General features: G+C 33.7%; 2 protein-coding genes across 3 annotated transcripts in view; both read left to right on the top strand.

Annotated features, from left to right (window-relative positions):
* The window catches only part of LOC128242687 (TBC domain-containing protein kinase-like protein), a 121390-nt gene that overhangs the window by 57691 nt on the left and 48549 nt on the right, over positions 1-15150 (top strand). Inside the window, exons 10-12 of the mRNA XM_052959941.1 lie at positions 1785-1842; positions 6853-6940; positions 14135-14273. Of these exons, the coding sequence (XP_052815901.1) occupies positions 1785-1842; positions 6853-6940; positions 14135-14273 (285 nt within the window). The remainder of the gene's footprint in view (positions 1-1784; positions 1843-6852; positions 6941-14134; positions 14274-15150) is intronic.
* On the top strand, positions 11731-13082 carry LOC128242690 (uncharacterized). 2 transcript variants are annotated; one of them, XM_052959944.1, is made up of 2 exons: positions 11731-11854; positions 12445-13082. In XM_052959944.1, exon 2 carries the CDS (start codon positions 12447-12449, stop codon positions 12909-12911), a length of 465 nt encoding a protein of 154 aa, XP_052815904.1. In that variant the 5' UTR covers positions 11731-11854; positions 12445-12446; the 3' UTR covers positions 12912-13082. The 2 variants fall into 2 exon arrangements, with proteins under 2 accessions (XP_052815904.1, XP_052815905.1); XM_052959945.1 differs by lacking the exon at positions 11731-11854 and adding an exon at positions 11937-11957.

Here is a 15150-nt window from a genome sequence, read left to right on the forward strand (position 1 = left end):
AAAAATAGAAAAACGGTTTCTGGACGATAACTCATGAAAGGCTTGACAGATTTGAACAATTTTTGGTACACAGGTGTAACATCAGAAGATACAGGTCAAGTTCGATATTGGGGCTGGTGGGGCCAAGGTCAAGGTCACTGTTACTAAAAATAGAAAAACGGTTTCTGGACGATAACTCATGAAAGGCTTGACAGATTTGAACAATTTTTGGTACACAGGTGTAACATCAGAAGATATAGGTCAAGTTCGATATTGGGGCTGATGGGGCCAAGGTCAAGGTCACTGTTGCTAAAAATAGAAAAACGGTTTCTGGACAATAACTCATGAAAGGCTTGACAGATTTGAACAATTTTTGGTACACAGGTGTAACATCAGAAGGTACAGGTCAAGTTCGATATTGGGGCTGGTGGGGCCAAGATCAAGGTCACTGTTACTAAAAATAGAAAACTAAAAATAGAAAAAACGGTTTCCGGGCGATAACTCATGAAAGGCTTGACAGATTTGAACAATTTTTGGTACACAGGTGTAACATCAGAAGATACAGTTCAAGTTCGATATTGGGGCTGGTGGGGCCAAGGTCAAGGTCACTGTTACTAAAAATAGAAAAACGGTTTCTGGACGATAAATCATGAAAGGCTTGACAGATTTGAAAAATTTTTGGTACACAGGTGTAACATCAGAAGATACAGGTCAAGTTCGATATTGGGGCTGGTGGGGCCAAGGTCAAGGTCACTGTTACTAAAAATAGAAAAACGGTTTCCGGACGATAAATCATGAAAGGCTAGACAGATTTGAACAATTTTTGGTACACAGGTGTAACATCAGAAGATACAGGTCAAGTTCGATATTGGGGCTGATGGGGCCAAGGTCAAGGTCACTATTACTAAAAATAGAAAAACGGTTTCCGGACGATAACTCATGAAAGGCTAGACAGATTTGAACAATTTTTGGTACACAGGTGTAACATCAGAAGATACAGGTCAAGTTCGATATTGGGGCTGGTGGGGCCAAGGTCAAGGTCACTGTTACTAAAAGTAGAAAAACGGTTTCCGGACGATAACTCATGAAAGGCTAGTTTTTCTTGTCAGCAGTGTAACTTCTAAAGTACTCAACAGATTTAAATAAAACAATACATGCATGATAAAAGAAGATGCAGTGTGCAGTAACCTTGGAGTTATGGCCTCTTTTCAAAGGAATGGTTTGCCATTTCTGTGTCCAGGCGGCATTTGGGGGTATTCGTCACTCCTGTGACAGCTCTAGTTTTTCCTGCATTGAATAGCAGACATATAGGGATCATTTTGCCCGCATTGAATAGCAGACATATAGGGATCATGTTGTCTGTCTGTTCCATTCTCTTACTGGAACAAAGTTCATCATTTGAACATCATACAATATGGGCAAATGTCAATAGATATTAGCTTTCACATCACAAATCAGGATGATGATGACATAGAGCATAATCTTTTATTTAATTGTAAGAGCATAATAATTTTTCACCGAGTGAGCTTCAACAGTTTTGTTTCACAACTGGCATAGCCACTTAAGTGCAATATTTACTTTTGGTGTTCATGTGGGAAAATACATTTCCATTTTACTCTGACACAAACATGTTTTCTTTTTTTATTGTCTGTAAGTGGTATGAATAGGCAATTTTAATAACATTTTATCCGAAAAAATCACGGAAATGTATGCGCACGTATAATAATTTTGGAATATTAATGACGTCGTTAGTTTTGTGTTTTGGGGATCATAAGACTCTATATGTTCAATGATATTTATTTCAGTCCGTGCCCTGCAGAACTACTTTCCCATGAGGCATTCCTCAGACTTAAGTTAAAAAAGGTAACTATTTCGTATGGGAATCAACTGTATGATTGTGTGGTTTTTATACAATGTTATTGAGAGGATGCTAAATTCGGATGAAGTCAACCTCAGGTTTTTAACAAATTTGTTTGGCAAAAGAATTTATTGAATCCAATTCAATGTGTGTTTAAGCTCACCTGAGCACAACATGCTTAGCGTGATCTATTCTGATAGGGTGATTGTCCACTGTAAGTAAAAGACCGATTTCTTTATACTGAATGTAAGCATTCCTGCTTGGCTGGAATTTTGCAAGGCTCGAGGTATTTTCGCCGGTCCCTTCGAGTTCCAGCCAACAGCATTTGACTGTAATAAAATCAAGTCTGTCCCCACTAAGTTGTAATTTTTACTTCACTAAATCATAAATATATATAAAAAATCATGCAAATATTTTTTTATTAAATATTTTTTTATTTTTAAATTGTTTATGTAAAACCAATTTCGACGTTACACCTTCATCAGTAGAGTCATTGTATTGAAAGTTAATAAAATGAAATGATCAAGAAGATAGTTGTTAATATGGACGAAATCTGCCTATAATTTCCATTCTCACTGAATTGAAAATTGAATTAAATAAAATGTCCCTGGATGTTGCTAAAAAGGGTAAAAATCTCCTAATAATTATGCCTGTATCCACTAAAATAAAAATCGAATAATACGAAATTTCCTTAGATGTTGCCAAAAAGGGTAAAATCTGCTAATATATGCCAGTCCTCATTGAAATGAATATTATATGAAATGTCCGTCGATGTTCTGAAAAAAGGTAAAATCTGCTAATATAATTTTATATATATATACTAAATTGAAAATTGAATAACATAAAATGTCCCTGGATCTTATTAAAAAAGGGTAAATCTCCTAATATATGCATGTCCTCACTGAGATGAAAATGAATAATATCAAATGTCCATGGATGTTGCCAAAAAGCGTAAAAATCTGCTAATATATGCCTGTAAAAATCTGCTAATATATCCCTGTCCTCAGTACCGTATTATATCATGCATAGGACGCACTTTTTTTACCCCCCAATTCTCGTCTTAAAAATTGCCTGCGTCCTTTCTATGCTATTAGAATTTCATCTGGGTTTTTTTTCCCCTAGTCCATTTCAGGTCGAAAATATCGGACCGGGCAAGAACGCGGTAATAGTAAGTATCTGTACTGCGTCACCGAAGAGAACAACTGACATAGGTAAAATCACGCAGGTTAACACACGCAGAAATATATTGAATGTTTACTTGAAATAAATGATTTATTGAGAAATAAATTGAAAACAAACATGAGTGTTTACTTTTTTACAAAAGGGACGCTACTCACAAAAACTTGATGTGAGTCAGCACTTTAACTGGATTGAGTTATAATGGCAACGGAAAATCGGGAAAGGAGGTAAATATCAATTAATCGTTGTTCATGATTTTAATGTTTCGATATTTTACAAAACATTTTGTTGTATGTTACTGTTTTAAAAAATTAATAAAGGAATGTGCATAACGCAAAGTAGCATTATTGTCACTATCAAATCTTTTCAAATGTGCGAAGGTGTGAAAAACACCCGCTGTCTGTCATTAGAAAAACATCAATAAAACAAACTACTGCGATGGTAATACGGTATGGTTGTTTGTTCGCACTTGCCCGACGTGCCTTTCGCTGGCAAGGCTAATTACCGACACGCATTAATTAGGCCGACATGCTTTAATCCGCGCAGCGACAAGCCTTATCAAAACAATCATCAGTTTTGCTGCGATTGCAACGGTTGACTGTCAGTCAGAAGGCGTGTCGGAACTATTGCAACGGTTGACTGTCAGTCAGAAGGCGTGTCGGGACTATTACGGCATTTGTATAAGTCTTATAATATGCGTGAATGTTCTCAAAATGTCAAGACTTATATTATTGTTGTGTATGCTAAATTACCGAAATATGACGATAATTATCAAAATACACAAGACAGTTATCGAAATATGCCTTATATACAATTTTTTGTTTGTTTTTTACTTCAATATATGTTATAAATACTTTACCAACCTCAATTTTTCGGCTCCGATTTTGACATTTTTCCGCTGCGTCCTATCTTATATATTAAGGGTTTTTCAACTATTTTTTGGCCTGCGTCCTATCTATGCTAGCGTCCTATACATGATATGATACAGAATATTGAAAATTGAATAAAATAATATGTTAATGGATGTTGCCAAAAAGGGTAAAAATCTGCTCATATATGCCTGTCCTCACTATATTGAAAATTGAATAAAATAATTTGTCCATTGATGTTGCCATAAAGGGTAAAAATCTGCTAATATGTGCCTGTCCTCACTGATTTGAAATTTAATAATAAAACAACCCCTGGCTGTTGCCAAAATGGGTATGACCTGTTCATATATGCCTGTTCTCAGTAGATTGAATTTTGAATCAAATAGAATGACCCTGAATGTTGTGAAAACATTCGAACTGCAAATGGAGTATGTTTTATTTATAATGTCTTTGCATGAAGTAATTTCTTTGGCAATATCATTCTGAACTTTTATTTTTAATGTCGGTCGGAGAAGCTACGAAAGAATTGACGTTGTAGAGGATATTTGTTCGATTTGGATGTTTAATTGAAATTTATTTCCATGTGATCAGTATTTAAACGAGTAGCATTGCCATGATTGTACATATAATTTTCTGTAATCATGCACGACTGAAATAAATTTTGCTTTTTCACCGACATCCTATTAAAGCTGCGCTTTCACAAACTGACATTTTTTTTTATTTTTTGTCTAGGAATGAGTAAATGTTTTGCATAGATGTCTTGAAACCAGTGATATAAGAATGCTGGCAAATCCTTTTTAAGCCTTTTTTTCATATTTACGTTTGAAAATTAATATTTTTGGCTTAAAGCTTTACTTAAACAAAGTTTTTCGGCATGTCTTTTCTGAAAACCAATTTTTTTTCTTAAGTCACTCCAGTATTGGAGCTGAAGATTATTTCAAGTAACAATTTTACTATTCATTACCATCCCTAATTTAAATACAAAACTAGTTAAGGAAAATGAAGCTTTGAATTATGAACAATTGAATGGTAAAACAAAACACAAGTAAAATCTTCTCTAAATTGTGTCTAGAAAAATATCAGCACCAATCAGATTTATGCATCAATTTTGTGTAGATGTAAATACTTATTTAGCTTGCCTTAATGGAGTTTGTATGCAACAAAGCAATGCACTGGTTTATTATTCTGCGACTTAAAAAATCCTGTTTTCAAACGTCAGTGCAACAGTTAAAATAATTGTGTTTCCTGGATGCAATTTTATTTAAGTGGCAGCACTTAATTTAGAGTTACTGCATTTTCCTTGAAATGTTTAATGTACTGGGAACAAAAAAAATATAGCTGTTGTTTTGAAACATTTTATTTCAAATTAATTTTTAGCTTTGTCGCCCACAAATGTACACAAAAATATTGTTAGTGGTTAACATCTTCTTTTGTCTAACGAGAAGGCAGTTTTTCTCAAGTTTTCAAGTACATTTATTTCAGCAAATCAGCAGTCAGCCTTTATTGATTTTAATCAGGTGAAGCGGTAGATATCAACATGGAGTATATTAAGAACATTTGAAGAGTTTTTAGTCTAAACGTTTTGGAATATTTGGAGAGGCTCCCATATACATATCAAGTGCATTCAATTGAACAAAACCACGGATCTGTGGTTTAGTGGTAACACACTTGACTATCAATCCAGGGGTCGCAGGTTCGCATCACTAAAAATACTAATCGTCTTCCGGGAGGGATGTTAAATGGGGGTCCTGTGTAACAGTGCTATACACTGGTGCACGTTAAAGAACCAAGGTAACTCTAACCAGGGTTACATTCTGTCTGTGAAGTATGCTCCAAAAACCTAAAATGACTAACAATCTTAACGAAGCACTCGCCGAATGGGCAAGGCCTGAGTGTGAGTATAAATAAGCTTCCATACACTTCACTTAGAATTATTTCAGTCTCTGCTCTGTTGAAGGTCAAGGTGACTGTCAACAAAATAATTGTGTCACTTACGGTACCTTTGCAGCATTGATGATCATCATGTGGGTGCCTTGGCAGGCACCATCAAACTTACATTTAGTTGTGAACTATTTTAAATAGGTTTGACATAAAGTGACCAAACTTGGTATATTTTTTTTTAATGAACTGGGTATTACCCACTTCTTTTCCAATTAGGTATTCAGGCTTTTGCTTTGGGAAAATAATATTTTTGACCTAGTAATTTGAAAGCCAATTTGGTGAACAGGGGAAAAGTTGCATATTTCACAGTATATATATTTTGAATGTTAAATTCTAAACCTACATGACCCTACATGACTGTATTCAATTATTATTGTAGAAGTCATGTGTGTTTCTTCTTTATAATATAAAATGTATAATACGAAATACTTTATAGAGTAGCTTTTTTTCGAGAATGATTAGTGACGTATATTACTCATCAAGGACTTCTATAATTTATAAAAACAATGCTTGAATTTTTTTTACCGTACCACCCGTTTTTTTCCAAGTGCGATAACGACCAATGCCGTAATGATGACTTAATGCCAAACACCATAAATGAGACACACTTCGTTATCTCAATAATTGCATAAACTATTGCTTTGTTACCATTTTTAATGCACTTAAAAATAGTTTTAATAGCATTTCCTGTGATTTGAACTGTGTAAATCGCTGCATATTTGGAGCTCTGAATTAATCTATCCAAATGTGTAGAAAGGCCAATAATTGTGATGCCCCTTAATGCTCCTTTGAGAAAAAATCATTGACATCGCCTTGTGGTGCTTTTGTCTTTGTAAGGCACTGGGCTTGCAATTTATATCCTCTTCTTTAAAATCTGTTAATTTTTTACTCATATTGCATGTCTATTAGTCTGTTTTCAATTTTCATTTTAGACACTTTTTTTCCCCACAATTTAACAGTTTGTAGATGAAATGAATTATTTTAACCACTTAAATGCTTACTTAAATGTACATGACCCTGTTTCAGTTGACTCCACGAAATGGTTACCATTTGTTTACAAGTGAGTTGAGATGCAAAGATCTAGAGTTACCTACCCTTCCTGAGGATGACAAAGGTAAATTGTTCAATTCATTAGCTCCCTTTGTTTAGGTATTGTCATAGCCATTGCTTACTCGTCTGCATTCAAAAACATTCACCTTGACCATAATTTAGTAAACTTTAAAGATTTTCTATTGAAACTTGGTACATATGTTGCCAGAGAAAATAGTGAAGATGCAAATGTACAGCAAGGCCCATAACTCTGGCTTTAATTATTTTTGGTGAGTTATGCCCCTTTTTCCAACTGAGCATTGGTGTTGACTCCACGGCACTCTTTTATTTAAAAGCAGTCAGACCTTTACTTAATCTTATATGTTATGGACCATTTTTACTTAAAACCGATTAACATTGGACATGAAAAAATTGTGAATCCTCCGTTACCTGTAGTCTGCCCTTGTATATCATCATGGTGATGAAACTCTCATCATTTAATGCTTTTGACACCATCAAGTGTCATTTATTAAGATTAAAGTTTCTGAATAAGTCAGAATTTGTATTGTTAAAGGGACTTGCTCATGGTTTGTGAAATGCACTCTCTTTTTTATTATGAAATAAAATGTGGAAAATCGTTAGGAGTGTTAAAACTTAGATACTGACAGCTGGAACACTGCAGCATTTAATGTTGATATTTGGTGAAATATTGTCTTTGAAGACAAAAAATTTCAATAGCGCTACTAATGGCTTAGTGATTCGTTGTTGTGTGATTGGTTGAAGGACATAATCACATGATGTTAGCAATGTGTTGCTTAAAGGTAAAAATATCCATCATTATTGTGTATATGTCATTTTGGGCAAGTGGTTAAGGCATCTGTTTTCTAATTTTTTCTTTGTCGGCATGTGTTCACACCCCACTAAAATCAAAATATTTTTTAAAAACTTTATTTGTATTTTTTTTTTTTTGCAATTTCAATATCATGGAGTTACTAAGAGTAATACAATGATCTAATGAGTGTTTTCAGATACATAACCTGGAAAACTAATTTTTGGGAATAAAACATGAACGAGTCCCTTTCAGGTAATTTTATTTAAATAGTTTGATGCCCAATGCACAGAAATACCCACAACCAAAATGTTTTCTCGTTTTTTTATTACTGAATTTATTGCCTCAGAAGTTCATTCATTTTAAAGCTGCACTCTCACATTTTTACCGTTTGACTACTCTTTTGATTTTTTGTCTTTGAATGAGCCAATGAATGAGCGTAAATTAAATATCTGCAAACCAGTGATAAAAGACTGCTGACAAGAGAACAGATTGCAGATTATCATATTTCTGTTCGAAAATTAGTTTTATGGCACAAAGCGTTACTAACGGTTTAAGAAAAATGCATAAAAAATCCATTTTTGAACTAAAATATAAAAATCTGCGATCTGATTTTTTGTCAGCTGTCTTATATCACTGGTTTCCATGCACTTTCACATAAATTGCCTGGTTCAAAGCGAAAAAATAAAAACAGTTGTCAAAACATTCAATCTGTGAGAGTGCAGCTTTAAAATACCTACCATTATTTATTTTTTTTGAGAAATGGGTTTCCACAACCAACCTATATCAGTGTATATTACTATTGATATAAAATTTTAACATGTTTACTAAAAAATTGCACATTCTTTGGAAATTACGGCAAAAAAAATCCACAATATGGTCAAAAGTGTAGGGTGGGGTGGAAAAAATAGGTTCATTAATTTCAATGGTAACAGACAAAAAAAATTTAACACCCTATGACTTGTATAAATGATTGAAAATTAAGTCATGTGTCCTCCTCGTACCGAAGTTGTCTTGGTTTTGAGCACCACTATAAAGCCTCACAAGGGCTACCGTATTTTCTCGACTATAAGGCGATTCGCTTATAAGACGGCCCCCTAACTTTGCCCATGATATCTGGTGCTTTTTGTTTCGACTCGCTTATAAGACGGGGTCAATTTTTAAGCAAATCTAAAATGCTAAAATTCTTCCTAATTTGTAAAAATGTTCAAGCTCAACGGACAATTATCGACTTTCGCGGTAACTGTTTTTGTTTTACTCAAAGAAAATGGCGGTCAACTGTGAGCTCTCTATTTGGAGGTAGGTTAAAAATTAGTACACAAGTTTGCAGGACAGGTCGTTACTTATCGGAATTGTAATAATTAATCAATAACAACATATGTATGTTTTAGTTTTTTTTTATTGAAGACACCAATGAAGTTCTTCGGCAAAATAAATGGCTTCAATAACATAACTGCGAAAAGCCGAGGCATGTGTTTGTTCAGCAATAATGCTTTAGGCAATATTGTCCCTTGATTGGTGACGAACATAAAGGATTCATATTCGCATTGTCATTTGTTTGCTTAATCAATTGACAGTTAGGTACCTACATCATATTAAGATTCCAATTTATTGATTTGATATATCTGTCAAACTAATTATACTGACACGCGCCATGAGAAAAAATGCAGATATAACGGTACACTGTGTGAAGAGATTTCGTGTTGTTGTTTACTTAATTGCCCCATACTTGTATCAGCAGACGATATACTGGATAGACGAATACCCTATGTAAAATTTTACTGATTTTGACTTGAATCTTTATTTAATATTTTATCGACTCGCTTATAAGACGGGTCCCCTACTTTGGGGGTAAAAATCGGGACCCAATTTCCCCGTCTTATAGTCGAGAAAATACGGTATTCTGATTAACCTAGGTAACGGACTTGTCTTTATGATAAAGCAAAAATGAATAAGTAATATATTATTTGGTTGTTGCTTGTTGAAGGGATTCACTTAAGGATTTTACATTGGCCTTAATTTTTTAAGATCTTTGTTGAATGCGAGTCATTTTACTTTTCCTGTACTGTAACAGACAGGCCACCGCAAATGGCAATTTTGTGAGATACACATTAGAAAATAATTTTCTGACAAAAAAGAGCGAATTTTGTCATATTTTTAACTTATTAAAAATATGAAGCTTTTAAATGCGATATTGTAATGTTGTTATATCATTGCTTCAAGCAGTTTGTTCACATTTTACACAAACATGATTTTTTGCGATAAAACGTGAACCAGTTCCTGGAAGGTGATATGCAGACTAGGGCATGGCCATGGAAATCAATCAATGATGCAACTCATTGTACTGAGAAGATAATAAATGCACCTGTAACTACAATTCAGGAATGAGTTGCATTATTGATGTCATTATCCAGGTATGAATGCAGTTGGGCTGGTTTAAAGGGTGTGGAGTGTGAAGGACTCCATGGTACTGGCCCAACTGTGTTCATTTCCCTAATTATGACATAATCCGATCTGATTTTGTCAGCTTAATCTTATATCACTGGTTTCCATTCATTTTTACATAAATTGGCTTGTTCCTAGACAAAAAATAAAAAAAAGTTGTCAAAAATGTTCAACTGTGAGAGTGCAGCTTTAAAAGCGAAGTCCTGCAATGCAAGAAAAATAAGCAGAGAAAACTAGCATATTTAAATACCATGAACAATTGAAAATTGCTAACTAAAAAGCATAATTACTTTCAATCAAACCAACATTCTACTTAAAAGAAATATTCAATAATCAACTGTAATTAAAACAATTTTCTTTTCAGCATGATTGAAATTTATTTCTTAAATTTGAAAGTATTTCTAAAAGAGATATAACACAAAAAGTATGCTTAATACAGGAGAAAAATGAAGGTAAAGTATAGCAATTTTTAAGTACATACCAACAACCTTTAATGGGCCATACTTCAAATGCCCTATCCACTTTAAAGGAACATAACACCCAATAATACAATTGCAAGAAAATAAAAGAAAATGTCAAAAACTTACATAAAATTGACATCGCTGTGTACAACACATTGAATCTTACTTACTGATGTTCCACATCGCTTACGACACATGCATCCTTTTTGTGCATTTTTCCAATTCAAAATTTACTGCGGTTGTCCAACACATAAAATCAAGTTAGTTTAAAATAAGCGTCAGTATATTTATCTGTACTAATCATGGGACTTTCACATGCTTAATATACACACTTCATGGGTTCCCATAAAAACTGACATATCGGCAAACTGCTGTAGAAAAATCGGACCCAGATCTGTCATGAACATTCAATTTGGTGATGAAATTGATCAAAGGAATTTTTGAAAGAAGTTAACTCTGCTGATAATAACAGCAAGTTGCTAAAACGCTTATTGACAGTTTATTGTGTGAAACATTCACATGCCTTGAAGCTGTCTGCAAAAAAATCATCCTGAGCTTTTTTAAACTGGGAAACCATTTTGCTCAATTTCTAAACTGGGAACTCAGCTGAAACTGCAACATGATTATTGCGTTTATTCGTTTAATAATATAAAATGATGTATTATTGGCCTCATACTGGCTTGCATTGACAATTCTAGGCTTGTTTTGAGGAAATACTGTATTTGCCGATTTTGGGACCATCTGGTGTGTAGTCCCTATAACAAGAATATCTTAGTATAAAAATAAGGCACTTCATCTGTGCTTAGGTCACAGCTGACATTAATATAGATGTCAAAATGAATCTTCAGGGGATTGCTCAAAATATTTTATGGTTGTGATAAGCTTTTCTCTGAAATAAATTCAGTGGTAATGTCTCCCTTGTGCCCTAATCATGCTTTATTTCTTAAACACCAAACTACCGGTAGGTCACTAGGTTCGTATATGAATAACCAAAATAAAGGAAAAAAACAGTTTTTATCTAAATGCATGATAGCAATTGTGTGTGGGGAGGGGGGGGGGGGTCACAAATTGTGTTCCACACTGGTACTTTAAATCTGGTAGCGAATAATCAATCCAATATTTATTGGAGTGTATAGAACATGAACCTGAAATATTAACATCATCACAGGTCGTTATTTTTGCGGTCGATAATGAATCATACTCTACACTCTCATTTAAACTAGCAAGTTTTATCTATTCATTCACACATGTGGACACTACTTAGGTAGGTATTTTGTTAATCTTTGTCAAGTAGTTTGTAAAATACACTTTACTTTGTAAAATGATGTTTTTTAGAAAGTTGGAATCATGATATTTCTGTTTTAAAGGCGCGATATACGTTCATGCATTTTTTTATTGTTTCATTTGAATGCATTATTATGTTAAACGCATTTAACTTTAATGATCAAAACAAAAACAAAGCATACATTATTTGTGTACAGTAAAAAAATATTAGCCTTAATAAATGTTGATATTTTTCAATTAAAAGCTACATGGGAACAAATATTCAAGTTGAGAAAGTGTTAAAATAATTTCTTTTTATCTGTATGTAAATCATATGATTTTTTTGTTTTGATCATCAGTGAAATGAGTTTTAACATAATAATGCATTAAAATGAATAACAGTTTTTTTGCATCAACCTGTAAAATACAGGTTAAGTAGAGACATATAAATCTAAGTAATATAAATAATGTTCCTTTAAAATTAATTACTGTACAGTTTATAAGACTTTTATTGCATTCTGAATAGCATAGTGAAAAACAACACTAAGTTTTTCATATATTTAATGTCCCTTTTTTTTGGTTATTTTGCAGGCATGGCTCAATCCTATTTTAATGAAAATACACCTGATGTAGTTTTGAGGAGCCTTTTTGCGAAGTATGATGCTGACCAAAGTGGTCAGATAGGCAGAGATGAATTGTCAACATTATTGACCACTGACCTTGGAATGACCGACAGCCAAGCTGAAGTGTATATACATTTACTGGATAAAGATGGAAGTTCCTCCGTCTGCTTCGACGAATTCAAACAATGGCTGCGCAGTGATGAAAAGCTTAAGTCAATAAATGATCAGGCAAGATATCATGTACTTTGCAAAGCTGTGGAAATGTTCAAGAAATATGACACAGATGAAAGTCAATCTATCAGCTCTGATGAGTTTGAGGAGTTAATGAACGACCTTGGTGCCTCTAGCGATCGCGAAAGTGACTTCAAAGCCATAGGCAATGGGAAAATTTCGTTTCCAGAATTTTTGAAGTGGCTGAAATGGCTTAAAGTGTAAAGATATCACATATAATTATGTATTTTACTGTGCAAAACTGCAAATTTCTGCCATTATGTGTAATTATAGTGTTATACTGATAAGAATGAATTATAAGCTTAATATATATTCTGTTCTGTAATCTCTTTAAAAGACAAAATATTGATATCTCATTAAATATGAAAGATTGTGTATCCTTGTTTTATTATTTTTATTTAATGCCTATTTCATCATTGATTATTACTAGTTTTTTTAGCTTTATGATAAAAACAATAAACTTTTTTTTTATTTAGTAAAATCAGTATATGGGAATACATTGGGCTTTTTGACAAAAACTACTTTTTAAAGCCTGTTACGCATAAGAATTTTGAGAAATTTCATGAGGCCTAACATCTTATTCGAAAAGAAAATTCAAAAGGGAGACAACTATTTACTATCGACTTCTGAATTGAAAAAGAAAGATAAACAGGAAAACAATAACTGTGACAATTAACCTCCATGATGCATTTCGAGAAACACTTAGATATAGCGATTTCTTTAACATTATAAATAACAGTTAAAAATCATTCATGATTGTTCAATATCAGATCTCTAGCACTGAAAAACCTGAAGTTAAAATGATGTCTGATGCAACTCCGTGCCATTTAGTTTCTACATCTTCTGATGGTTAACAATTTCGAAAATAAGTGGTGCTTTTAAAATTACTGTTAAAATAATGCCGTCGACATCTCGTGAAAGTAGTGCACTTCCATTGAGTGCTTCCCGAGTATTTGAATACCACCAAAGTATAATAATTACAGTTACTAGGTTTTTAGGAAAAATCTGTGATGGATTCATTAATAACCATGATAAAAGACAATCTTGAATTCTCTGAATATTAGATCTGATTGAAAGAAACATGTTTCTAACATTACTTAACTAAAATTATCTTGAATGGACTGTAAAATAAACAAATTATATTAAAGAAGTCCATTCCCCACTATTTTCAGCGCATAAACAAAACCACTGCATTCACTCGGCACTGCGAGCCACCAGAAGGTAAAAACACTGCCCATTTCTCCCGCTTGCCCAGTATGGTTCGGACCTGTGGAGGCCGTGGTTACAATTGACTGGTGCATAATAATTCGATGATAAAAAAGGGTTGCATATGATTAAATAAAGATATTTTTCAGTTAAGCCCTGTTGTGTGGGTTTAGCTCAGAGGATTTGTTTTATTCATTACTATCTTTTCATACAACAAACAGACTATAACACCGACCACCTGTCTGAGAGGAGCATGGAAGAGGTGTATTACTTATGGCGGCTGGCGGGCGGGGATTTGGAGGGGGTCCTCAAAAAAGTCGGAATGATCAAGACAAAACCTCCTGTAACCATTCTGCCAAGGTAAGACTGACATAATGACAAGCAGGGTTGTACAGAACAGAACAAAACAGAACATTTATTTAGATACATGCATATATAGCTTATGGCCATCAAAACAATCATTATAGAATGCACAACGGCATAGATAAATTAACATGATTACAAACAAATATCAAAAAGGAAGCGATACAATCCAGTATAAGTTGACTGTAATGTTTACTATATCCCGGAACAACCTATTTTCGACCACAACCTATTTTCGACCGCCTCCTAAAAATGGTAAAACACTTCTATTTTGCGTCACTTCCGGTAAAAATAAGCTCCAATTGTTAACCATAACAGTAGAGGTATCTAGGTCAAATACAACATGTGACAGCCGCCATTTTGGATTCAAAATGTAAACAACAGACGATTGAAACAGATGTTTTGTTTTTTTGAAAGATGAATGATTGCTTTAAATGGTACACACAAACATTTATTTTTTATTATCACTTATTTATGATTAAAATGTAAATAATCCTTAGGCGGTCGAAAACCTGTTGTTCCGGGATATAGTCTCTTATCTGATTTGTCTTTATAGTAATTATAGTTAGCACATTAAGGAGTGCCATGTTCGATTTCTGGCCGGGAAGAGTGGGTTACCTACATGTAAATCAGCTTTTCCAAGACCACATTCTCCGATAACATTTTGCGAATGGGTGTTTAATTTTATAAGGAAAAAGCTTTTGCAAATGAACTTTTTTCAGTTGAAATATTGTTATTGGAACTTGTTATTGATATTTCAAAGTCATTATTAAGATCTAGGTAGCCGAAAGCTGCTGTGAGAGTGAGGGTTAAAGATGTCTAATGATATATCTGTTCGCCAGGGGAACTTTCTGATAACCTCTCGAAAAGGGGC

The sequence above is a fragment of the Mya arenaria genome, chromosome 8 (genome assembly GCF_026914265.1).
Source record: "Mya arenaria isolate MELC-2E11 chromosome 8, ASM2691426v1".
NCBI classification, from domain to species: Eukaryota; Metazoa; Mollusca; class Bivalvia; order Myida; family Myidae; genus Mya; species Mya arenaria.

What these genes read in the sequence shown, in the direction of transcription:
- LOC128242690 (XM_052959944.1), top strand. Translation starts at nt 12,447, where the DNA reads ATGGCTCAATCCTATTTTAATGAAAATACACCTGATGTAGTTTTGAGG.